This window comes from Tasmannia lanceolata, unplaced genomic scaffold, assembly GCF_043159265.1.
Source record: "Tasmannia lanceolata isolate RefF3 unplaced genomic scaffold, GAP_Taslan_0.1 ptg000020l, whole genome shotgun sequence".
In the NCBI taxonomy this organism is placed as follows: domain Eukaryota; kingdom Viridiplantae; phylum Streptophyta; class Magnoliopsida; order Canellales; family Winteraceae; genus Tasmannia; species Tasmannia lanceolata.
In genome coordinates this window covers 11,484,490-11,511,254 of record NW_027518697.1, presented here as the reverse complement: position 1 = coordinate 11,511,254, position 26,765 = coordinate 11,484,490, and the positions used below count along the sequence as shown (strand labels likewise).

General features: G+C 37.5%; 1 protein-coding gene across 5 annotated transcripts in view; it reads left to right on the top strand.

The window, feature by feature from the left end:
- The window catches only part of LOC143854328 (symplekin), a 77,185-nt gene that overhangs the window by 34,985 nt on the left and 15,435 nt on the right, over positions 1-26,765 (top strand). For all 5 annotated transcript variants that reach the window (XM_077364213.1, XM_077364212.1, XM_077364211.1 and 2 more), the window contains exons 7-19: positions 2,991-3,119; positions 3,313-3,849; positions 4,310-4,939; positions 10,037-10,105; positions 18,751-18,867; positions 18,956-19,201; positions 23,014-23,061; positions 23,260-23,406; positions 25,631-25,795; positions 25,914-25,976; positions 26,163-26,273; positions 26,382-26,465; positions 26,559-26,606. In XM_077364213.1, the coding sequence (XP_077220328.1) occupies positions 2,991-3,119; positions 3,313-3,849; positions 4,310-4,939; positions 10,037-10,105; positions 18,751-18,867; positions 18,956-19,201; positions 23,014-23,061; positions 23,260-23,406; positions 25,631-25,795; positions 25,914-25,976; positions 26,163-26,273; positions 26,382-26,465; positions 26,559-26,606 (2,394 nt within the window). The remainder of the gene's footprint in view (positions 1-2,990; positions 3,120-3,312; positions 3,850-4,309; positions 4,940-10,036; positions 10,106-18,750; positions 18,868-18,955; positions 19,202-23,013; positions 23,062-23,259; positions 23,407-25,630; positions 25,796-25,913; positions 25,977-26,162; positions 26,274-26,381; positions 26,466-26,558; positions 26,607-26,765) is intronic.

Below are 26,765 nucleotides of genomic sequence, written 5' to 3'. Positions count from 1 at the left end.
TTTGTGGGGTCTATCGGTTTTAAGGACTCCATTGAGGTCGAGGTCCACACTTTCTTTTGTGGGAATTCTCTTTTGTATTAGACTTGGTTGGATCATCTTATCATTGGGGGTGGTTCTCAATGTGGTCAGGTGGGTGAGAGCAGTGTTTAAAAACGCAGGTGCGGCTCAATATACGGCCAAGAAAAATCCTTGTCGACTCGGCACGGATGCGACTAAGAACGTGGTTAACCCGGTCATAACTCGGGAGAGTCAAAGGAGTTTTTATTTACTGTGTAGGGCAAAATGCGGAACGCGGTGCAAAAATGCGGCTAAGGGAAAAGGGAGTCGACTCGAGGGAGTCCATAATGACACATGGGAGTTTTAAAGCTATGGCTGAGAGATAGCGACCGGTAATCTTGGTTTTAAATTTCCACTGAAACAGGCACAAAATGACCGAAACGTTTCCATTTCCATCCTCACAGAAACCGAAACCGAAACTGAAATGACCGAAATGCATAAACCATAATCATAAGTGTATTGGTAGTATACTATATTACTGTTAACTTACCAACTTCTCCAAAAGCTTAAGCTGTTGGAGAAAGGCATTATTTATCTTTTATACTTTAACACTCCCCCGCAAGTATGGCCCACTTGGCAAACACGTGGCACATGTGGTCCCACTTTGGGCCGACCATCGCATGTGGATTTTTGCTATCCGGGAGATTTGAACTTGAGACCTTTGCCTCTGATACCATGTTAACTTACCAACTTCTCCAATAGCTTAAGCTTTTGGAGAAAGGCATTATTTATCTTTTATACTTTAACAATTACTATTATTACATAATTATATGTATATGAATTGCGTGCAAAATGTGGTGCATGTATTATGTACCGATATTTATATGAATTACATGTGAAATTTTGTATGCACTGAATTACGAGATATGCACGACATTGCATCTTACTAGGTCGATATTTTTAAACCATTATGGATGGTGGTCTTTCTTACGTGACGGAATTTAAATGTGTATTTGTGCTTATTCTAGCGTTTCCTAAAGTTTCATCTTTAAATTCTATCATTTGCATATTTTGGCTCGATTTTACTGGATTTCCACCCAAATTTCCAACCAAAACCGAAATGTTTCCATTTCCGTAGAGACCGAAACCGAAACCAAAATTTATAACCTTGCCGCTAATCACGGAGATTCACGGAAAGAAGATTCTTGATGTGATTGAGGGTCATGATACTTGAGATTTGACATAGTTGGCGTTGTGCCAACAATCAAGGTTTTATATTTTGGTTTCAATTTTAGTTGACACAAAATAGAAGCATTTCGATTTCGGTGGAAATCTTGTAAAATCATGGGTGGCAATGTATGCAAACATATGCAAATGATGAAATTTTATAATCTTTTAAAAAATATATGCAAGTGGTGAAATTTTAAAATAAAACTTTGGAAATGCTAGAATAGGCACAAACACATACATAGAAATCATCACATTAGCGTGAAAGCCATCCATACTGGCTTAATCACATCGAACACGTAGTGAAATGCATTGTCGCACATGTCTGGAACAGTAAAATTAATAAAGAAGTACAATGTAATGAAGTATAAAAATGTCAAATGACCAGTCTCCCTTTAAGGACACATACTCTATGTCAATATTGCAGAGAGTTAGAGGTATCATTGGTCGCATGCCGATCTAAGTTATCTAACATCCCATGCATAAGATACAATTACTTTGCCGTGCAATTCATTGATGTTGCCTACCAAATATCATTCTCTGCATTAATGAAGTGAAACGAAATGCAAATAAGAGCATCTTTCTATTTTTTTGTTGTCCTGACCATTTCGGTTAAATTTTAGTCGAATTTCAGGAATTTCGGTCAATATTTGGGGAAATAATGAGGTAAAAGGAAATCACACAGATTTCATTTCGGTGGGAATGGAAATGTTTCTGGTCATTTCGGGGAAATTTAAAACTATGCCAATAATGAGGCAGACCGGCCCGCTCCTTTAGGGGTTGATAGACAAGCTTATGATGTTTGAACCCCCACCCCCTCTCGAAGATATTATTTTTGTGGTTTCTGCTTATTTTCCTTTGGTTTGTTTCTTGCCTTTTTTGTTTTTTTTTTAGCTGAGTTCTTCTGTCTTGTAATTCTGTTTGCTCATTTAAGCAAGGAAGCAGGATTCTTCCCTGATAGCCTTCGATTCCCGCTTCGATTCCCGTTTCGATTCCTGCTCTGGCAACCTCGAGCAGGATTCTTCCCTGAGAGCCTTCGATTCCCGTTTCGATTCCCGCTTTCGATTCCCGCTCTGGCAACCTAAGTGATTTTTTTACCTTTGTTAAAGTATAAAAGATAAATACTGCCTTTCTCCAACAGCTTAAGCTTTTGGAGAAGTTGCTAAGTTAACATGGTATCAAAGCCAAGGTCTCGAGTTCAAACCTCCCGGATAGCAAAAATCCACACGCGATGGTCGGCCCAAAGTGGGACCACATGTGCCACGTGTTAAAGTATAAAAGATAAATACTGCCTTTCTCCAACAGCTTAAGCTTTTGGAGAAGTTGGTAAGTTAACAACCTTAAAAAAAGATCTTGCATGGACAGACATGCATATTACTTGGGTGCTGAATCACTGTGAGAATACAAACATCTGCACAACATGAAGTACAGACTTCATATATTATTAAGTGTTTGTATATCTGACTTTGATGATACAAGTTTCTGTTAATTAGATTTGAAGGTCTGCTATTCAAATATGGTATGCAGTAGCTACTTGTCGGGTTTCAACTTATCTTGAAATTTTGGACTTCGAATTGGGAGATTTGATTGGAATTCTTGTTTTTTTCTTGCTTTTTTTTGAATGATTGGAATTCTTGTTTTTAATACAGCACATGGCTAACCTTGCATAATCTTTCTATTTAGAAACAGAACATTTTTGTTTCATCGTATATTCCATAGCCGGTGGCTGGTGCCTAACATGTCTTGTTTATTGTTCTCATTGTCAGTCACGAGACAGGTTGCTTAGTAATTTACGGGAAATGAATGCTGGGGACGCGGCCGATCAAGTTATTCGACAAATTGATAAAATGCTAAAAAATACCGAGCGTGCCTCTCGTGACGTCCGACTTAGTAAGGTAAATAATTGGTTCACCATTGAGCTGTGCTGTGTAAGTTATTTCCATCATTAGTAGTTTATATTCCCACCCTATCCTAGTCATTCTAGTCTTCAACACTTTATATTCTTCTTTATGGCCATTAGGAGAGGATCCATAACCAAACCAGATGCCTATTTCTGAGGATTTGATTAGGAAGAAATCTATGTTTCAGGATAATGAAGGTCAAACTAATATTGATGACATGTCTGTAAAACGGGTACGGTATAGTCCTGCTACCGCTCAGTTGGCAAGTGATTTGGTGCTGGATGACATTTCCGTAAATGGGTCTTCTTCTAAAGTGCCCTTGCTTGATAGTGATTTGACTCCCGTTGAGAAAATGATATCCATGATTGGTGCCCTACTGGCAGAAGGGGAACGAGGTGCTGAGTCGCTTGAGATTCTAATCTCACAAGTTCATCCCGACATGTTGGCTGATATAGTCATAGCTAATATGAAGCATCTACCCAATAAACCCCCACCCTTAACTAGTAGGCTTGGAAACTTACCAGTAGTAACTTCACTCGCATCTTCTTCTGGTACTCCTTCACAACCGGTCCCGCCTGCTGCTACAACAATCCCTTTACAACCTTTAGGTATGACGTCACAACTCGTGTCGCCTTTGTCTTCTCCAACAGGAATTAGCATATCGATGTCTGATGTCTCCCCAGTCCCTATTCTTCCCGCAGATTTGAAGCGTGATCCGCGAAAGGTAGACTATATCCATTGCAACTGATGCTTGCTTTAATTCTATGTCACAAATATCGTTCTTGGGAATTTCTCGGCAAGGGAAAATCTCGGGATATATTATTTTTTTAAAAAAAATTTTTAAGGGCTTATATCGGAAAAAAAAATGATAAAAATTAAATTATTTAAAAAACTATAAATATATAACATTTAAGAAAATATATAAATTAAAAATATTGTAAAAATATCGGGATATTATCGCAATATTTTATGATAAAAATGAAAATATCGCTATATTTTAAAAATCTTGGGATTATTTTGGGATTTTATCGTTTTATCAAAATGTCGTGATAAAAACGCGATATTTTGAAAATATCAGAGATATTTGTGGCATAGCTTTAGTTTTCTCTTAATATATTGTTCACTGCTAAAGTTGGTACACTTAAAAGTTCTTTTTAGTTGAAACTTTCTTTAAACATTTTTAGGATCCTCGTCGCCTTGACCCACGACGTGTTGTGGGACCCGTTGGAGTACAATTAGCATCTGTAAAATCAGACGACGTCGGTGATATGCCATCTGGATTTGATGGTTCTAGTTCTTTGAGTAGGCTTCCTTCACTTACCATGGCAACAACAGTTCAATATTCTTCATTATCTTTAACATCCCAATGTAAAATGGAGCCTTCAGAAAGTCCAGTAGCTCCATTAACTGAGCCACTGCCTCCTATAGAAAGTGTTGATTTCCGTGATGAAAGCAAGGAAATAGAGCCAGTTCTAGATGTACATACACCCTCAGATTTGGCACTTTCTCCTGTTCATATTGTTGGTCAAGACCAGCTGGCCTCAAGGGCATCGGATGTCACAGTGACGGAAAGTCTTGTTGCTACTTATATGGTGGAATCTGATCAGTACTCTTCGGCTGCCTCTAGCACATCTGCCTCTGAAGAGATTTCTTACGATTTTCCCATGCTTCCTTCTTATATTGAGTTGACGAATGAAGAGCAAAGATCTTTAAACAAATTAGCAGTCGCCCGTATTATTGAATCATACAGGCAAATACGAGCTACTGGGTATAGTCAAGCACGCTTGGCATTACTTGCTCGCTTGGTTGCACAGGTAATGATGGCATATTTAGAGGGACTTTAATTTGTAGAAGGTTGCATATGACTCATTTTATGTTGCACGAAGTATTTTTATCCATCATTCTACCTTTCTACCTTTCTCTTACTTGTAATATTTTCTTTATTGCACATGACTGTAAATTCGGTCTGGAGGTCCTTGCCACTATTAATAGCGAACATGGTTTCATGTATTATGTTATGTAACTTCTGACTTCTACAATATGCTTTCAAGGATGTCTGAATTATGTCCACATATTGCTACCTAGCCAATTGTTTGCATATTATATTGGACAGGATAAATGGATGCATAACTTTAATTGTAATAAAGTCAAGCTTCATAAACACATGCTTGTATTGTCTTTTGATATACTGAACACAATTTGGGAACGCAAGAAAAATAAACCTTATTTCTTTGCTACCAAAGATATATGTAATTCGGAACTACTCTTTTGGTTCGAGTTGATATACTGAACACAATATGGGAACACCAGAAAAATAAACCTTATTTTTTTGTTACCAAAGATATATGTAATTCTGAACTAGTATTTTGGTTCAAGTTGATATACTGAACACAATTTGGGAACACCAGAAAATGAACCGTATTTTTTTTTGTTACCAAAGATAAATATCATTCTGAACTATACTTGCGAAATTACTGTATCGATTTGTGCTAAATTGTCTCTCCGGCAGTTTTATTTATTTGTTCTATCTATAAAGATATTATCATTGGTCTCTATATGAAAGTTGATATGCTTCTCTTGCATTCCACTTATTTATGTATTGGTTGACATTAACATTGTTAAGACTCAGTTTTCCCCTATTGAATTTGTATGAGTGGTTTCATGATTTGTAACCTATGATTTGTTGACACTAACATGAGCATCGCGTGTCGACACGAACAAGGAGTGTTGGACACGGCAATCCCACAAAATCTAGAAAAGGGGACACGGCTTGAAACGGAGATACAACTGCGTATTTACACACAATGAAAATAAGTGGCAACCTAAAAATATGAATTTAAATAGTTGGAGCACCTTGCATGCACCAAGTTGTGGTGTTAATGAAATATTTTTCTTGACAGTTAAATCATCCATTTGATCATCTATTTTATTGATAACAACCCAATGCCATTATGATAAGTTGATCTTAAGCATCCAATGGTTGGCCTTCAAATATATGACTTTACTCATCGCAAAACTAGAATTACCCATTTCCTGCGATATTTGGGTGGTGGCTCATCCATGGTGGAGGCTATAAGATCCATTGGCCCAGATCAGTAACCTAAATCTTACTGTCCCATCCTGAATACACCTCATTCGCACCAAAATATAGTGCATCTGAAATGCACCGATTTTTTTTTTGTGGTGCATAATAATTACTTCTCAAGTCTTATATTATTTACTGCAAATTTCTTTCTGTATAAAAAGGCATAGAATTACTCTCTCTCTCTCTCTCTCTCAGAAATATTATTCTTATCTGTATCTGTTGTGCTTCATAGGTGCCTGACCTGTTAAACAAATGACATAATATTATCCATCGATGTCCCTATTTTGACAATTTATTCTTTACATATGAATGGTGATGTCTTTTGTATGTACTAGATTCAGTAAGCTATGATGGTGGCACATAATAAAGTTAATGTTAGAATATAATTCATCTGCTGATTATTGCAGATGATTGATATTCTGACACAAAAAATTAATAAACCTCTGGCAACAGATAAAATGTTAAAAAAGACTGCCTTCATTCACATCTAGAAAGTCTCTAAATCTTTAAGAATACATATAAGAAGTTAGAAAAGATGTGCAACAATCACACTAAGAATACACATAAGAAGTTAAAAAAGATGTGCAACAATCACACTAATCTGGTAGGGTTCAAGATTGGTAGAGAGGGAAAGGAAAGAGATAAAAAAGAGGTATTCTAAAATGGGAAATGATAACACACCAACTTTATCTTTCAAAAAAAAAAACAAAAAAAAACAATCACACTAATCTAGAAAATCTGTGTAGTACGTATAACAGTTCGGGTAATGCATAAAAGATAGTCAAAAAGTGATTTTTTTCATTTCCGTTGTCACGGATTGCTATACATGTCTGAATCCGTGTCGACACGGGTCATTGCCATGGTTTTAAATTTTCACCGAAATTGACAAAAAATGGCCGAAATGTTTTATGTTTCAATCCACACCTAAACTGAAAGCGAAATGACCGAAATGCTTAAACTAAAATAGTAAAATCATAAGTGTAATAATGCTATACTATATTTGTATGTTTTACATAATTATACTTATAAGAATTGCATGTGATTTTAAACCATTATGGATGATTGTCTTGCTTATATGATGGTTTCTATATGTGTATTTGTGCTTATTCTGGTATTTCCTTAAGTTTCATTTTGAATTATATCATTTGCATATGTTTCCATTCGTTCCCGTTATTTTACAGGATTTCCAACAAAATTTCTGTTCCATGGCGGTCGAAACCGAAACCAAAATTTAAAACCTTGGTCAATGCTCAAATATTGGTGTCCACGAATCATTGTTTGTAACTCACTCTATGAGGGCTTGTTAGTCATCAACATCTATATTTGATTTTGTTCCACAACATAATAATGAGTTTTGATATGCAAAGGGTTTTAAATTTCGGTTTCGGTTTCAATCGCCGTGGAAACAGAAACATTTTTGTTTCGGTGGAAATCCTGTAAAATCACTGGAATATATGGAAACATTTGCAAATGATAGAATTTTAAGATGAAACTTCAAGAAATACTGGAATAAGCACAAATATACACTTAGACTCTTTTAAGCAAGACAACCATCCATACTTGTTTAATGACATCGAACACGAAGTGACATGCGCCGTCATGCGTGTTTGATAATTTCGTGCATACCATATTTCACATGAAATTCATCCAAGTATTTATAAATAATGCATACACTACATTTCACATGCAATTCATATAAATGTAATAATGTAAAACATAGTTATATAATATATCACTAATTCACTTACAATTTTGATTGGGAAATGATAAATGCGCCCCTTTAATCACTTGGGACACCCAGCTGTATTGTACGTGGCAATCGGGTCACTTCATTCCTTCAAATATGAAGTACATCAGCCCCTTTACAGTCATTGATACACTATAGCTGGGTGTCCCAAGTGATGAAAAGGGGGGCATTTATCATTTCCCTAGAATTTCTGCACTGTATTTTCATATTCTGGGTGTCATCAATTAAAAAATAAAACAAAATAATTGGTTCACCCCCTCTACAGTATGCATTCAACTCCTTTTCAGTCATAGATACACTCTAGCTGGGTGTCCCAAATAATGAAAAGGGGCGCATTAATCATTTCCTTGGTATGCTTTTTGGTTTGGTATCTGTTCGCAACAAATTTCACATGCATGAAAGAGAGAATCACACATATAAAATAAATTGGAATCAAATTTCCCCCTTGTGAGAAGAAGTATTATTAATTTTTGGTAGGGATCGTACACTTCTGGTTCTATTGGCCGTTAATTACATTTCTTGAAGAAGAAAACACCTCTGATTATCCATCAAGAGGTTCCATATCTAAATACAACTTTTGGTTATCATCCCAAAAAAGTCCTGTAGAGAGAGAGAGAGAGAGAGAGAGAGAGAGAGAGAGAGAGAGAGAGAGAGAATTTGACTCTCTGATGATTTTTGTGTCTGAGTTATTTTAGACTCTTTGTAAAAGATTCTCCCGAAAGAGAGAAGCCTTTGAGTCATCTTAGATTATTTTATTTAGACTCTTTTGTAAGAGTCCTCTGGAAGAGGAACTCCCTCAAGTTATTTCATCTTTCTCCCGGATCCCGGAAGAGGAAGGTAAAATTTTATTTAGACTGTTTTGTAAGAGAGTCCTCCTAGAGAGGAACTCCCTTGAGTCTATTCATCTTTCTCCCGGATCCCAGTAGAGAAAGGTCTTCGAATTTCTTTATCATCTTTCTCCCTGGACCCCAGTAGAGAAAGGTCTTCGAATTTCTTTATCATCTTTCTCCCTGGACCCCAGTAGAGAAAGGTCTTCGAGTTTCTTTATCATCTTTCTCCCCGGACGCCGGTAGAGAAAGGTCTTTGAGTTTCTTCATCATCTCTCCCCAGACCCCGTTAGAGAAAGGTCTTTCAGTTTCTTTATCATCTTTCTCCCTGGACCCCAGTAGAGAAAGGTCTTCGAGTTTCTTTATCATCTTTCTCTCCGGACCCCGGTAGAGAAAGGTCTTCTTCACCTTTTGAGTCTTTGGAAGAGACTCAAAATGACTTCTCTCCCTTTTAGATGAAGTCTGCAAAAATGGAAAGAGAACTGTTAGTTTTGGGAAATTTTTACCTTTCCTTTCTTTCTCCGCTTCCTTCTTTTCCTCTTCCTTTGCATAACCTCTTTCTTCTAAAGGATCCGATCCCCTTTTTCAAAGGTCGGATATCTATTTATAGCACTCTCTTGAAGTGGTTGGCAACTGCCACCTCACCCTTTATCCCTCAACTTCACTATCTCCACTTCCCCTTTTGTGGGGAGTTACGAAACTTCTTTTTTTTTTTGGAAAAGTGAACGATTCACTTCTTTCTTCGCGAAAGTTACTTTATTCCCTAAAGTTTAGGAATTTCTCTTCCGTTAGTCGTAGGCTCCTTTTTTTTTGTTCACTTGATTAAATTACGTTGACTTTATACTCATCCTTTTTCACTTTTGGGGAATAAGTTAATGAGTAGTCACTCCTTTTTTATCTCTTCTTGATTTACTAAGGGATTTTACTATATTCCCTATTTTATAAAATTTCAAGTCCAACAGTATCATTTCAGTGGGGTTGGAAACAAAAACATTTATGTCATTTTGTGTCAGTTGGAAATTTAAAACCATGGATATGCATGGGATTTGAATTGGGAATCCTGTAAGATTTTGGTTGCTTGTCCATTAACAGTATTTCATTGCAGGTGAAACCTATAATTTTTTGCTGAAGCTTATTGTCGTTTGGAGCAATTCTAGTTAATATTTTTTATCTTTTGTATTGAATAATATTATTAATGTTTGTGTACTAACCTATATATATGTATATGTATATATTTTCTTTCTCTTGCCAGGCTGATGCTGATGATGACATTGTTGTGATGCTGCAAAATCATATAATTTCTGATTACCAGCATCAAAAGGTATGGGTATTATTTGATTGCTTATTTAGTTTGATTTTCTGTTTTTTTTTTTTTTTGAATGGCTTAGTTTGATTTTTGTTTCGATAAATTAAATACAAATGCTCAAGAAGAGAAGATTGCAAATTACATTGAGTAAAACAAAAACACTATATCATTCTCATTATATTGCTTTAACTATAGGTATATAGGATGCCCATAAATTGTTGTGATATCTTGCACCAAAATATAAGTTGGAGAAAAGCAGTATTGAATTCTTTAAATAATAGATATATTAAGACGCAGACCAAGGGTCTACAAAAAGGAAGCAACAAGAGCCGTGATGGCCGTCATAGTGCAAAAGAAAAATAAGAAAAGCTAAAAAGGATAAAGCTCTTAAATCCCAAGAGCATCTTGATCAAATCCAGCTTCAGCCAGCTCGTCTACAAGCTTATTTACCGAGTGAAGAATATTAGTAAAATCTACATCCATTCCCTTTATGATGTCATGAATGCACGTGATCAGGTTAGTGAATCCCCACGAGCCAATAGAATTTGCTAAGGGCTCAAGAGATGACAACAATCGGGTCACCTTCCTCTTGAAAGTTGTTTCTTTAGACTGTTGGGAGGATGTTATGCCTTCCTTGAGCACTTTGAACTGGGACTCATTGGAATCCGCAACACCAATGGAGCTGGGGAAAGCTTTAATTATCTCATCCCTATGGTTTCGGATAACGCCACCAATAACTCCGCTCCTTGGTTGCCTTTCGTGCTCTCATCGAAGCTAAATTTGAGCATGTTAGGTAGAGAGGAAGAGACCAAATCAGGCAGTGTGTTTTTTAAGATCCTTTATCATTGGTTACTTCATACCAGGATCAAAGAGCATCAGTGACAGTGGCTCAATTTGCTATTCCGCTATCGCTCACCTCAGTATGCAATTTGAATGAGGAAACAAGCTTGTTCACCTTTGTTTCAATATATTCGATTATGTGGCCATTACAATTGTTCCATAATCTCTAAGCAATCATGAAAGGAGTCAAGTTCCACATGCATCCTTCTTTCTTTCCGATTTTATTAATTTGCTAGCTACTTAGCAAAAGTCAGACCGGGAGTTAGGAAAATCGTAGTCCCCACGAAAGCTTCTAAGGATGCTACACCACACCTGATGGGCATACTCACAGTGAATGAAGTGGCTGGCCTAAATATTTGCTTACACTTTTTACATATGTTCGACATTCTGAATTTTTTTTCTTTTAAGCCCGTAGAGATATTTGCTTCCCAAAATATTCCTTTTGGTAGTATTGCGGTGTTGGCTGCATCGATTGGTATTAGAGCATAGGAGAGGCTGAGATTTTGTTAGAATAAATTTTATATGGCTGCAAGAGGAGCCCAAAGTAGAGGGGTTCTTCAAAATTCTCTTAGCACATGGGAAACATGAAGATATGAAGATTTTTTTGTTAGGTTGAACACCATGGAATGAGTGTTTGATTATGAAGATTTTATTGATAGGTTGAACACCACGGAACACGTGTTTGATTATATGGCCGTATTGCATCATAAAATGGTAAAAATTGTGCCCATCAAATTGATAGAAATTAGTGAAAATAAGAGATTGAGCAAGAAAATATTTAGGGAAGATGATTAGGGCTTGAAACAGTGAATGAAAGATGCATGTGGAACTCTTGTTATAGATAAATTTGTTTCAAGCCCTAATAGTCTACAAATCCAAACAGCCACAGAAACGTAATTGAATTATCTATTGTAAGCCCAATGGTTCTCACCTTGGCAATCTTCTATGTTTTGATGATTCCAAACACAAGTTGAAATGTGTTGTATTTCTAACGTGTTTGATGTTTAAGTGCATGTATTGAAGATTCAAACATTTCAAACACTTAGATCAAGGAAAACGGCATGGATCGAGGCTTATACATCCTTGAACATCATTTGAAGCCAAAGGATGATGAAGGCTTGGAGCATTCAAGGAGAGATCTTGAAGAGCCAAAGAAATGGAGGTGATCCATGCAAAAGTTCAAGACTTGAAGATGTGCTTCAAAAGTAGAAGATTTGAAGGCTTAAGTCTTGTGTTAGATTGTACATCTAATCCCTATTAGGTACCCCACCTTGAGGCATAATGGAGTCACCAAACAACTGGCCATAATTGGAATAACAATCCGGCTATGTGTAATTTGGAAGCCCTTGAAGCCCAAAAATTATCAGCATAAAAAAATTTGAAAAATTTGCTGATTTAGGCTTCTCGGAGCTCCGAGAGAGTTCTCGGAACTCCGAGAAATGGTCCAGGGACTATTTTCCAACTTTTGTTTCAATTCCCGGAACCCTGAGATAAATTCTCGGAACTCCGAGAACACTGTGTCGGCAAAAGAAATTATAGCCGTTGGGAAAATTCACAGAATTACGACTATGCCCCTGTAACGGTCATATTTGGGTTTTCTCTATATATATATGTTCTCTATGCCTTAGAACATATCTCTCTCATTCCTAAACATGTTCTAAACATATTAGAGAGTGGTAATCACCTTTGTGCCTCAATTTGGGATATCTAAAGGGATTGGACCTAGGCTTGAATTTGTACATCATTTTAAGAGTGGAATTTGTGTGAGCTTGAAGAGCTATCTACCCTTGAAGAGGGAAGTTGTAAATTTCTATTTTCTTTCATTGTATTTAGGCAAGTGTTCGGAGAAGCGTAGCCCTCTCTCCGTGGTGAGGATTGCCACCAAGGTTAAAGGCAGTTGAAATTGTAATCAGCACCGGTCTTCGCCAAGGTTAAGAAGATCAACATAGTGTAGCCATCAACGGGTTTGGTTGGTGGAGTGGAGTAGGCCTTGTGTGTTTGAGGACCGAACCACTTTAAATCTCGAGTGCACTCTTTCTTGTCTCTTGCTTCTTTCTTGCATTGCACTTTAGATTTAACTTACTTGCTTAAATTGTTTTATTTTTTGATCTCTTAATCCTTCATTAGAGAGTTTAAATAATTGGGTTAAAATTTCAAAAGGTAAATTTTATTTCTATAAACCTAATCTCCTTTTAGGTTGCCACTTGGGCCTATCATTGGAATTTCATCTATAACAAGACGATTAGGGCTTGAAACATCCCAATACTACCAAAAGGAATTTTTAGGGAAGAAAATAAGAGATTGAGAAAGAATAAATTTACATGAACTATAAAACAAAACCCTAATGTCTGTATACCCCCAACACTGCTCTTAGAGAAGTTAATCGGAGGGAAATTTGGAGTGGTTCAAATGGAGGGGTCCTTTCAGAGAGGGGTTCTTTCAGAGAGAGGCTCATCGGTTAGGGTTGATTTCTCATTTATCAACCAAAAATTTCCCTGATACATTTCTCCTCTATCGGCACTATGCAGAAGGTTTCAGAAGAAGCTTTGGATTGCGGGGGGAGTTTCGCACCCCACACCAGTCCGATTGGAAATGCCCTGGCTGTGAGTATAGAAGGTTTGGATCTCGCAGCCATTGCAGGAGATGTTTGAAAAGGAGGAAGGAAGTGTCTAGAGGAAGGGATCCCTTTGGAGAGCCGCATGATTTCATCCGGGTGGTTGATCTCTGTAAAGGTCCTCCGGAAATCAAAATCTCGGACAAACAGATTGAAGAACGAATCTCACTTCTCAGAAGTTGCTTGGTGGGATCATTGTCCAATAGCAAACGGAGCTTGGAAGAGGTATGGTTGAATGCCAAAAGACTTTGGAGGTTGCCCCAACTACCAAAACCTTTCCACATTGGCCCATTGCTGGTCCTTTTCAGCTTTGAGTCGGAACTCCAAGCTAATCGGATTCTTGAAAGAGGGATTAGCGCCCTCAGATACTCCCTCTCTTCGTTGAGACCCTGAAACTCAACGCTCACCTCTACCATGAAGGCCAGATGGATTAGATTCTACGATATTCTGTTACATGCTTGGACCCCATCAACAGTTGAGGCTCTGGGGAAACAATTTGGACAGGTAATTGAAGTTCAATTGACAACTAACCACGACCATTGCGTGAATTATGCTTGTGCAAAAGTATTATCCTCGGAATGGAAGTATCAGATTCCCTTCATCCGCCTTAAGGTAGGCTCAAGAAGCTTTCTAATATGCACCGAGGAGGTAGAAGAAGAAATGATGATCAACGATAAACAGAGCCCATCAATCATAGAAGGCATCTCCAGTGTTTCTAATGTAGAGGAAGACAAGCTCAGTTCAGGCTGGCAACCGCCAAAGAAAAAACCATTCCGCGAGAGAATAGGAAAAAAAATTTCGGAAAAAGGTGGAAGGGAGGAAAATGAGCCGTTGGTTTAGTTTTTTGAATTTGAACCAAGTGGGTTGTCAAGGACCGAATCACAGTTAACAAGGGCTAGTACGTCAAGTCAAAGAGGAAAATCAGGTAAATCTAAACGAATGGATTTCCAGAGGGTATTAACACCCGGAATAAATGTCTTATAATCAAAGACTATCGATATCGTATCAAGGAAAGAAAAGAACACACAACTAAGACCATTGATGGGCTCAAGGAAACCCTCGGAGAGCCCCAGAAAGATAATAAAGAATATTAATAGAGTCTGGAAGTATACTTGTCAATACCATGGGAATCGTGTCTCCCGGCTGAGGAAGCTGAATACCTGCTGTAAAGGAGAAGTTTTTGCCTCAAAAAGTGGCATTCATTCCCAAAAATGTAATCATTGCCTCAAGCCTCCGACTCTTCGTGCTACTAAAGGAGGTCTTTCATTCTTTAAAAGGAAGCTTTTGGGTCGCCAGAAAGTAGGAAATAAAAAGAAGAAAAAATGTCCTTTATCTGTTATCATGGAAAACCCCAACTCATTAGGGAAAGACAATGAAGATGACAGAAATGGGAAGAGGAAGATTGAGTGGGTCGAGCATGCAAACGAGGCTAAAAAATCCCCTAAAGTTAAATAGAGAAGACCTTATGAGGGCCCCCAACTCCAAGGGAGCTTGAGATGGAAATCTTAAAGAAAGATTGGAAGCAATTCAAGGCTGATACAAGAAAGAACATATAATATTTTTTTCTCCTAACTGGATCGAGGGACATTAAAAGAACTTGTGTCCCGAAATACTAACTACCTTTTTTCGAGGAAGCTTTAGCAGAAGAGAGAGGAAAGGAGACTGCGGTGGGTAGCCCAACAAAGGGAGAGAGTGAGGGCAGCATAAGCTTCCTCTGCGAAACTGTTGATAAGTTGCAATGAAGAGGTCAGTTGATGGGATGAATCGACAGATCTCCTGGATTTAGGGGTTGTTTTTGGGACAGGGGAGGATGATCAGTTGGTTAAGGAAAATGACGAGGAAAAGGAAGAGGTCAATAGTAAAGGCCAGAAAAAGGATTTAGGGGTCTCTTGTAGTTATCTTTTTGGTTTTAGTCTTTTGTGTTTCCTTTTTTGCTTCTTGGTTCTTCGGTCTTCTGATGTGAATATTCGATGGGATCTTGATGAGTCTTTTGATGGTTTTTGGATTTGTCCGGCTTTGCTTGAAGGCTCTAAGAGGTGAAAGGGTTATAAGAGTTTCGAGATGGTTTTTAGTATCTTGAAGGAATGGTGGTTTAGATGGTTCATCATATTCTTAGGTTGTGAGGTGTTCGTTGGGGCTTAGCTCCTTGGGTGGCTTCATTTTGTTTGGTCAAGAGATTTTGTTAGGGTCAGGGTCCCGGCAGCTTCTTCTCGAACAAGCAGTTCTAATCGGAAGATAGTATAGGATCATCAGAGTGGCTTGAGGAACTTTGTTCTTCGTTGCTTGGGATGTATTTTCTTCCATGTTCTGAGATAATAGAAGAGAAAAATGAGTGTATAAAACGATGTAGATGCTCGACTAGCTTCGAGCCACTTATTACCTTGCTTCTGCTGAAGGGAGCCCTTGGTATAGTATGCTTTCTTTTGGAAGTAGTTGAAGGAGACTGGGTTTTATGGGACATAATGCATTGTTTCGAGTTGGTTCTAGGAAGGAGAGATTTTCAAGATTCCTACTGGAGATTGCTAATGTTATAGTTTGGCTCTGTTTAGGAATCCAGGATGTTGGCCGGATAGCATTTTTTGCTTTTGTTTAAGGTTTTCTTTCATGCACATAGGAGCTTGCTCCGATGTTTCTTCATGCTTGTAATCCCTCTTTCATGTAATTATAACTTATAAGTATAAAAAAATATATAAATGTCATCTTTCAAAAAAATAAAAATAAGACAAAATCCTAATAAAAAAGATGGAAGGAGAGAATAAGTGCATCCCCTACGCGAAGGAAAACCTCAGAAATCCAGCAATCTCGACTCCAAATTCAAATTGTCAATGTGACAAGGAAGAGAAGAGCTCTCACACTTTCTTCAAAACAAAATAGAATCTAAAATCAACCTTAAATGAGAGCCCCCCATGTAAAATCGTATATAAAGTGAGGTAAACCACACAATTACCCCTTACTTAAACCCAGTGTTTAAAAAAGCGGATTTGACGCGGAATGCGGCCAAGAAATATCCTTGTTGACTCGGCGCGGACGCGGCCAAGAACGCGGTTAACACGGTTGACAAGGTCATTACTCGGGAGAGTCAAAGGAGTTTATTGACTCTGTAAGGCAAAACGTGGAACACGGATGTGGTGAAACGCGGAATGCGGCCGAGGTAAAAAGGAGTCGACTCGGGCGAGTTCCTTGCCGAGTCAAGGAGTTTTTAAACACTGCTTAAACCGTCTACTTAAACATAAACCAATAGCCTCTTTTTTTTGGTTAGAACAACCTTTAAATAAGAGAAAAGGCCAACTATATTCAAATAAAAACGAAGTTTATTGTTGTACTACTCAAGGGCCACTTGGACCTTTTGGTGGGCCTTGGCCCCCACTCATCCCAATCCTTGGTGGGCCATGGCTCACACATGCATCACGCTCCCCTCCTCCTCCTCTCTCTCTCTCTCTCTCTCTCTCTCTCTCTCTCTCTCTCTCTCTCTCCACCCCCGGGCTTTAGTTTGAGCTTGGATCGGCATAGATTTTGCACTCCATAATCCTTACTACTTCTTTGAGAGAACTAGAACTCGAGTTCAAAGGGATGTACTAAGGAAATCTCTTCCATTAAATCAAATACTTGAAGTAGAGGCTCGTCTTGATTTTTCAAGTTATACACGTATGAGGAGTATCGTTCACTTAAATTATTTTCTTGAATGGTTGTTGTGTTCTTTTATTGTTATTAAGAATCATGTGAGCGTTAACAATGGCAATCCCAATAAATAAAGCTTTCTTTGACCTTTTATCAAACAACGTGTGTGCACCATCTATTGGCATAGGCTTTGCAAAACCATGGTTTAGATTTCTAGTAGTTTACAATGAGGTTCCTCCTGCGATAGTCTCTGGAAGTGAAATGAAGCCCAAATCCCGAAGTTCATCATGGATTTAAAGACAAGAATCTTTGTTGAATTTTGGTAAGCCCATCTTATAATTTGGATACTCATAGATCTCACTCCTAGTGTTGATCAAAGGCTCAAAAACCTTTGATACCGCAATCCATGACTTGACAATTTGAATATCAATTCTCTATTCTATCCTCCTATCACGTGAAACACGATCATTAAAAGTTTTATATTATAGGTCTTCAGAAATATGATTGTCCTCATCATGTTCCCAAAGCTCGTAGTGGCCGATTCACCATGTTAACCATGGGATTTCCCTCCTTAGGTCTTTAATTTCTTCTTCCCTAGGATCAAGTGGAGGAGGATTTACACTAGCATGTAATACGAGCAAATGGCATTCTTGTTTTTTTCAAAAGATAGAATAATACCTTATATTACCCTTCAAAAAGAAGGGAAAAATACATTATATGTTGATGTCCTCTTATTTTCTTTTAATTTATATAATTTAATATTAAACTCTATGCGAAAGCAAGCACTTTTTACTTTTTTTCTAAGAATTTCTTGATCAATTTTCAGATAAACCAAAATGCCCACATACAATCTCGCAATAATCACTAAAATTTCTTAAATATTTACATAGCTTTGGAGATCATAGTTTTACCTTGGTCATGTTCTGCGTTTTGCCTCCGCCGCATTCCTCGTTTTGCTCTACTGAGTCAATAAAAACTCCTTTGACTCCCGAATTATAATCACGTTAACCGAGTACTCGGCCAAGTCGTGCCGAGTCGACTAGGATTTTCTTCAGCCGCGTTCCGTGCCGCATCCTCGCTGTTAAACATTGTGGGAGATCATTTTTTTTCTGGTCTAGAAATCTAGCATCTTTCGCCCAATCTTGCTTGCATGCTCTTTCTGTTCAGGCTTGGCTCGTCATAGATTTTGCACTTCATCGTATATCTAATTGATTTTGAGATAATTTAGATATGTGTTATGGCTCAATATGTGGATTACACTATTAGGTTTTTTTTTTTTACTTTATTTATTTCTACATTTATTACAATATACCCTCGTATTTCTTTTGTTCTTTCCTTCAAGGCTTTTGTACTTTCCTAGTTGCTACTATACGCTGCTTAATAGTTTCTGTTCCTGAATTCCCATTTTTAATGTGGTTGTGTGGTTTTATGCCCTAGCTGGTTTTCTGACCTGTTGCTGGTAAATGTCTATTACATTTGCAAGCCATGATAACAATGTTATTTTCTCGTTTTTATCCTGTTGCTTGCTTGTAAATCTCTATTACATTTGCAATCCATGATAACAATGTTCTTTTCTCATTTTTTTCAGGGTCACGAGCTTGCAATGCATGTCCTATATCACCTATATAATGTCATGATGTCTGAATCAGAAGAACCCAACTGCTCATTTGCTGCTATTATTTATGAAAAGTTTCTCCTCGCCTTGGTAGACATTTTGCAAGTTTTCAAATTTGTTCTACCTAAATTTTCAATCATTTCAAGTAATGTGAAATATGCTTGTCCATTTTTTGTAGGCAAAGTCCTTGCGGGACTCCTTACCAGCTTCAGACAAGTCTTTCAGTCGGCTTCTTGGTGAAGTTCCATATTTACCTGATTCTGCTTTGAAACTGCTAGAGGACCTTTGTCACTCTGATGGGTTCGATGTCCATGGGAAAGACATACGTGATGGTGATCGTATCACTCAAGGCCTTGGTGCTGTATGGAGCTTGATTTTGGGGCGCCCACCAAATCGGCAAGCCTGCTTGAATGTAGCTTTGAAGGTAACATTCTTTTGCCATCCTTAGGATTCCAGCATGTCAGTTTATGATGAAACAAGTTGAGTTTGTCGTAACTTTTCTTGTGATTGCGAACTCCAATTTCTGTTAGTGTATCTCTATTGTTTGACTGTAGTAGCTCTAGATTTGCTGACTAAGCTCTTGGAAATTTTTAGTTTTGTTTAATAGGCGTCATGCCCGTTTTGTATCACGTCTTTAATTCAAGTTATAGCTGATGTCTTACTATGTGGTGCTGATGTCTTACTATGTGGTGCTATTATAGCTGATGTCTTAACATGTGGTGCTATTTAACCTGTTGGTCCGTGAATTCCTATTTTACTCATGAGCTCCAGCTGTGAACCTTTACAACCCCTTTTCTTGTTATAAAACTATGGAACCAAGACCATTCGGTCCTAGGAGCCTATTGCGCCCTAAGTTGTAAATTCCGTTTCGTTCTGTGTTCGTTTTGGCGACCGGAACGGAACATTTTCGTGTTTCGTTCGAAGCGTTCCACTACAAAGATTGAAGTTTTTTTACTAGTTAAAAATATGAAAAAAATACAAAAAAAATTAGGATTCGTTAAAAAGATATAAGAAACAATTAAATGAACCAAATATGTAAAAGATCCAACATTTACTTAAAGGAAAATCACTATCAACTGAAATGCCTGTGTTGATCAGTGTGTTGACCAGTGCCTGACAAAATGACATTTTTTTAGAAATCAACTTGTGATATTGTTTTACTGGAGTTTTGGGATTTAATAATGTACGGACCTGATAGAATTTATGATTTTTTAAAATTGGAAAAAATACTCCATCGTTTGGAAGTTAAGATTTTGACCCGACCCTTTTTTTATTTTTGAATTTTGTACTAGATTTGGGAAGTTGAATTTTTATCCTTTTAGATTTGGGTCTTGAAACTATTTTTAATAAATCCAAATGTGGGGTATTCCCTTATTTACATGTAGAAGAAGAGGAGAACTAAGAAGAGGCAAGAAGGAAAGGAGGAAAAAAAAGGGTATTTTGGACGAAACGGCATTTCGCCCGTTTCGTCCGGAATTCCGGATTCCGGCCAAATTTCGCCCAGAATGGACGAAACCGGACGAAATCCGGAACGAAATGGAATGGGTACCCATTTTGTTTCGGATTTCGGTCCGGAACAAAACGTTTCGTAAATTCCGGACAAAACGAAACTGAAATGATAACTTGGATTGCACCTTTTTAAATTCTAAGATCCTTCTTATTAGAACCAACATGCAATAGTAACGTCGTTATTGATGTACATGATCAGGATATTTGTCCAACTCTATGGCAATGGCAAGAAACATTGATCCTGTCTAAGTGATTCTACCATTGGTGGAATCTGCCACCCTCATAGGCTGACCTGATTGAGAAGTACAGGATTGTGATCATGATGCATACCTTCTCAAGACCATGAGGACATAGGTTCCTTCTGCTGTTCTATAAATTTGTAAAAATTAGCTTTGTAGAACGTGAACATGAAACAGCTGTTAATGGTCCAATAGATGAACATGCCTATTCATTAAGGCCCTGTTTGGATTGCAGGAATTTTCAGGAAAAGTTTCAAAAGGAAAAATATTTCTAAAATTTCTTACAATTTTTAAATACGAAAATGATAACTAGAACCAATGCTCTTCAGTGTTTAATTAGAGGAAGCTTCAATTTATGATGATATCAATCAAAATTAACCATAATCATATAATTTCCCTCTAAATCGTGAAAAGAAACAAAATCCTAAAAAAAAATCCATCAGAAATGTTTTACTTGCTATCCAAATAGGACCTAAATGATCATGAGTAAAATCTCGAGGCTCCAGCAAGCATAAGAAACTGCATATGGGAAAACAATCTTGAGCCCATCCAGATTTCCATGGTGAGATTATGCGAAGACCAATGAAAAGCTGATGTGGCCCAGAAGAGCATACGGTAGGGAAGCCTTAAAAAGTTAATACGGAACATTGTTCCAGTCGCGTGAAAGAATTCAAATGAATAGAAGTATGAAGTAAAAGAGTATTGGATTGTGGAGGGAGTGTTACAAAGCATGGATATCTAATGTTGGATTCTTTTAGGATTAAACTACTAATATTAATAAAAAGAATAATACTGGACTAGTCTGGTGGTTAATATTGCGCTTAAATTTAGATGTAAAATTTAGTTAGGTTTCTTGTGTCTAGGAGGAAATATATTCCACAAATTATCTATAAAGTGAAGCCCCCTTTGACATTTTAAAGAGAGGGGGGGGGGGGGGGGGGGGGGGTGGGGGTGTAGTTCACAATAAAAGAGAAGAACCTAAGTTCAAGTTAGATGTAAAATTGATGGACTGATCATCGACCATGAAATAAAAACAATAAGAAAATTTTAAAACCCTCCACTCTCCCATGTTTCACATCTCCCACCTTCATTCTTGCCATGTCTCTACTCGCCCACATTCCCTATTAGCTTTTTTTGCAAGTGTCGTTATAAATTTTGAACCCTAAACCGTTGTCATTTTTTAAAAAAAGCTGTTCTTCCTCAGTAAAAACTTAATTTATTTCACTCAAAAGGTTGCCGGCGTAAAAAATTTTAGTCTTTGGCTTGCTGTTTTAAATGTTGGATTTTTCACATAATTTTAGATATTACATTTTTCGTCACGTCTCTAGTCTCCCACATTCCCTATTAGCTTTTTTTGCAAGTGTCATTATAAATTTAGGAACCTAAACCTTTGTTATTTTTTTTAAAAAGCTGTTCTTCCTCAGTAAAAACTTACACACATCAACAGAATGGAACAGCTGAAAGGAAAAATAGGCATATTGTGGAAACTGCACTAACTATGATGTTTGAAAGCAAAGTTCCCCCTACTTATTAGGCTTACTAATAGGGGCTGAAGCATTTAGTACAGCTGTTTGTATCATCAGCTCCAGTAGTGGGAGCAGTCCTTATGTGGTGCAAGCAGGAGGAGCGCAGATACTTAGAGAAGTAAAGTCATTGTGAAGACTAGCGTAGAGGTCCCTAACTTTTATGGAAGCTGAGACCCCTCCGTGGTCTTAGACTGGTTAGTCGCGATGGACCAGTATTTCGTACCATAGATAGGTCATTCATTGGGAAGGAGAGGTTTTTTTATTAGAAAAAACAGTGATGATAAGCATGATTTTTTTTGTTAAATCTATTATTATAGTTGACAAAGACTTCGATTGATCAAGAAGATCCATTTGATAGGGCTCTAAACATTGGAAAAATTAATATGTAAAAAAATATATTAATATAAATCGCTGCTAAAAATATAATAAAACAAAAAGGTCATTTAATTATAGTCAAATGTGTAAGAAAACAATATGCAATTAAATATAATAAAAATTGTTAGAAGCACAACTCAACTCAACTCAACTAAGCCTTTGTCCCAAACTAGTTGGGGTCGGAAAAATTGTTATAAGTAGAAAAAAATAATTTCAAAACATTAAAAGGAAAAACTCTTCCAACAAATATTAATCTCTCTCTTTCTCTTTCTCTTTCTCTGTGGCCACACATCGCCGCATACCTTTTTAGTAGTACTTTGTAATTTGAGTCTTAGCCATCCATCGGAGCGGTTGATGCTTTCTGAATCCAATTTCCTTAATTTAGTGCTCCGAGCTGGTGCAATTGATGCAATATCTTTTGTGCATATTTGGTTGGCTCCCTAAGTACACATCTTACAACTTAAGACTCCCAATCTATTATCCTGGCCTATCTGTGTAGGCCTGCATGTCTGGCACACTTGCAAACTTGCATGCCCTTCTGCTGGAGTTCTTTGCATCTGATATTCCATTTTGTCTTTAAATGGCAGTGCGCTGTTCATTCACATGATGATGTTCGAGCCAAGGCTATCCGACTGGTATGTGAACAAAGGAGGCGTTATATTTTTCTTCCACTTACTTTTTTTAGTCTACAAGATTTTATGGGTGTTCAAACTCCCTTATCTTGTGATTGGCATGCATTTCAAATAATTTTGTGTCACCATGATTATGTTCTTGGTGATTTATCTTTTTCAGATGCTAGTTTATGCTTTGTCAGGTGCTTTTGTGTCGTGCAGGTGGCAAACAAACTCTATCTGCTTAGTTATATATCAAAAAATATTGAGCAGTTTGCCAAAGATATGTTGTTAGCAGTTGCTGATCAGAAAACTCCTGATGTGGAGCAAACACATGCAGGATCCAATGAACAAAGAACAGAAGCCAATGTATGGAGTTTTCCTTCCTTTTTCTGTGTGTTTCATTTCATTGCTTGGTGTTATATAGGCTCCAAATGCCTACTGTTAGTTAAAAAATTCAACAGTATAACTTCCTCTAGTTAACTCGATATTTTCTATGATTTGATGAAGTTAACCTACCAACTTTTCCAAAAGCTTAAGCTGTTGGAGAAAGGTGTTATTTATCTTTTATACTTTAACACTCCCCCGCACGTGTGGCCTACTTGGCAACACGTGGCACACGTGGTCCCACTTTGGGCCGACCATTGCATGTGGATTTTTGCTATCCGGGAGGTTTGAACTCGAGACTTTTGGCTCTGATACCAAGTGAACTTACCAACTTCTCCGAAAGCTTAAGTTGTTGGAGCAAGGTGTTATTTATCTTTTATACTTTAACAGCTGACACGGACATGAGTGTCGTATGTCTACATGGATACGAGTGTCTGACATGGTAATCCTCCAAAATCCAGAAACGGGGACACGGTCTGGGGAAAAAAAAGATATAAAAAATAAAGAAAAAGGAAGCGAAAAGGAAGATAAGAAATGGGAAAAGAAGGGGAAAATGTTCTTTTAGGGAATGTGAAGGAAGCGCGCTTCTCTGAAATTTGGGATGCTTCCCATCCAACTAGCAAGTTTCCGGTAAATGTCAATATCCAGCCTTATTCACCACATTACCTTTCCTTGCACACTTAGAAACTGAAAACCTGGTTGAGACTGCATATAGATCTCATACCCTATTCGTTAAATGAAAAAATCGAGGTGCAATTGCACTAATCATAGATGTTGATGATATTGTGGTTACAAAGGATGACTGTGAGGAGATTTACAGGTCGAAAAGTCATATATGATCTGAATTTGATATTAACGATCTAAAACAATTGTAATACTTTCTTGGGATTGAGGTAGCCCATTCGAAAAGGGTAAGTTCATTTCCCAAAGAACATACATTCTAGATCATTTGAAGGAAATGGGCAACCTGGGTAGCACACGATGAGTGATGAGGATGGCGGAAGGTTCATCGATGCTCTACTCGTTTCAAACGATGAGTGTGTAGATTGATTTGTCTTTCTCTTACTCGACATTGCATATGTTGCAAATGTCATCAGTTTATTCATGCATGCTCCGAGGACCTCACACTTTGTTGATGTTTATCTCATGCTGAGATATCTAAAGTCTCCTCACCTGGTAAGGGTAATTTGTTTTGAAAGCATGTTAATTTGGAAGTTGAGGCATATATAGATGTTAACTTGGCTGGATCAGTCAATGATAGACGGTCCACATCCGGCTTCTATTCATTTGTGGGGAGTTACCTTGTCGCCTAACACGGTAAGAAACAATCAGTGGTTGCCAATACAAACTCATTGCCCAATTGTGTTTGTGAACTAATATGGCTTTAGAGACTGCTATCTGGGTTGGGATCTCTACATCTGGCCTTGTGATTGAAGTTAATTGTAACTTCATCCAAAGGAAGGTCAATGGGCGACTGATTTTTTGTCTCGTATAGTCCTACCCAAGAACAATTAGCAAATAATCCTTACAAAAGCCGTTACCATAGACCGGTTATCTCAGATAAGTGGCAACTTGCGCACGGGTGATATCTTTGCAGTAACTTTGCGGAGAGGGTTGAGATATAGGGGTTTACAGGGTTTATACATGTCTACAGGTTAAAATTGTATTTTTTCCCTCTTTCTCACGTATTAGTGGCATTCTTGTAAATATTATTCAACATTGATATATAAGGGAGAACCACTCAAAAAAAAAATAAGGGAGAGAGTGGTCCCTCTTTCTCACTTATTAGTGGCATTGTTGTATATATTAGACCTCATTGCAAAAGGGAGAGAGCGTGGTTGGCAGACATGTCTAGTCTCTCTCCCTTCGATCTCTCTTCTCCCTTCTCTTCCATCTTTCTTCCTCCTTTTTCCTTCATCCTCACTCCAGGGTTTTAATCAATATTTTCTACTTTTTCTTTATTTATACCTGTTCAAAAGGAGAGAGGTTAATAGTTGATCGTTTGCACTTTGTGTGATTTTACATTGATTGAATGGGTTCTGTTTATAAATTAGAAGATGTGATACCAATGCACATGCTTAGCTTGTTTTTGGATTAGCTCTTTCTTGCTACCATCTGCTGTTTTTGTGGTTGTAGAAAGTTGCCTTTTTTATATTTTGTGGATGGTCACTTTCTTTTCTCTGTTATTTACCTTCTTCTCTTCTAGGTTGTAACTCAGGAAACATCTATTAGTGGTTCCCAAAATTCAGAGCCTGGTGCTTCTGAAAGTGACTCTACAAAGGGAGTCCAACTGGCTCTGCGGAGTGGTCCAACTCTATCTTTATCTCAAGCTCAATGCCATATGTCCCTGTTCTTTGCTCTATGCACCAAGGTCTACAGTTCTCAACGTTATTTTGCTTCTCTCTCTGGAATTTGGAGGACTACGTTGAAATGTAGAATTATATTGACATGTTTAGGTTGTTTGATTTTGGTTCTCTTTTTTTCTGCAGAATCCTTGTCTTCTTCAACATGTATTTGACATTTATGGAAGGGCACCTAAGGCCGTCAAGCAGGTGTTTTATTTATTTAATATGATTCTATTTTCATAGTTGCAACACAAAGAAAAGAATTTCATTTGCCATTAAAAAAAGGAAGAAAAGAATTTCATTCCTGTTGGTGTAAGTTTTGATTACGTTAATTACTCTTTACATTAAAGGCTCCGGGGTTGTTCAAAGTGTGACTCTACTGCGATGGTGCAGGCTGTCCATCGGCATATCCCTATTGTCGTAAGGACTCTAGGGTCATCGTGTTCTGAGTTACTACGGATAATTTCTGATCCACCACATGGAAGTGAAAATCTTTTAATGCTGGTATCTTCTTTATATCCTATATGACTTTGTTCCATTTTGAAAATTTCCTTTTCTTTCCATTCCTCTCTACTGTTCATGAATGTGGTGGCTTCATTACTACTGTGCAAGGTGCTGCAAATTTTGACTGAAGAAACAATGGCTTCTGCAAATCTGATTGCTACTGTTAAACATTTATATGCGACTAAATTAAAGGTTCTTTAATCTTACCTCTCTTGCGACTTTTGAAAGTTTCCTGTTTTTTATATTTTTATATCTTGTTCTTATGTTGACTCTCTTTTCTTCCAGGATGCAGCTATTCTTATTCCAATGCTATCTTCACTTTCCAAAGATGAGGTTTTTATACATTTTCCTAAAAGTATCCAATTAGTTATGTATATCCATTTAATTTTGAAGTCTTCTAAAAATTTAGAATACATATTCTGGGTGAAGACTTTTCAGTGGATAATGGAATTTTATCTTTACCTGAAATCAAGATTTCCATTTGTATAATAA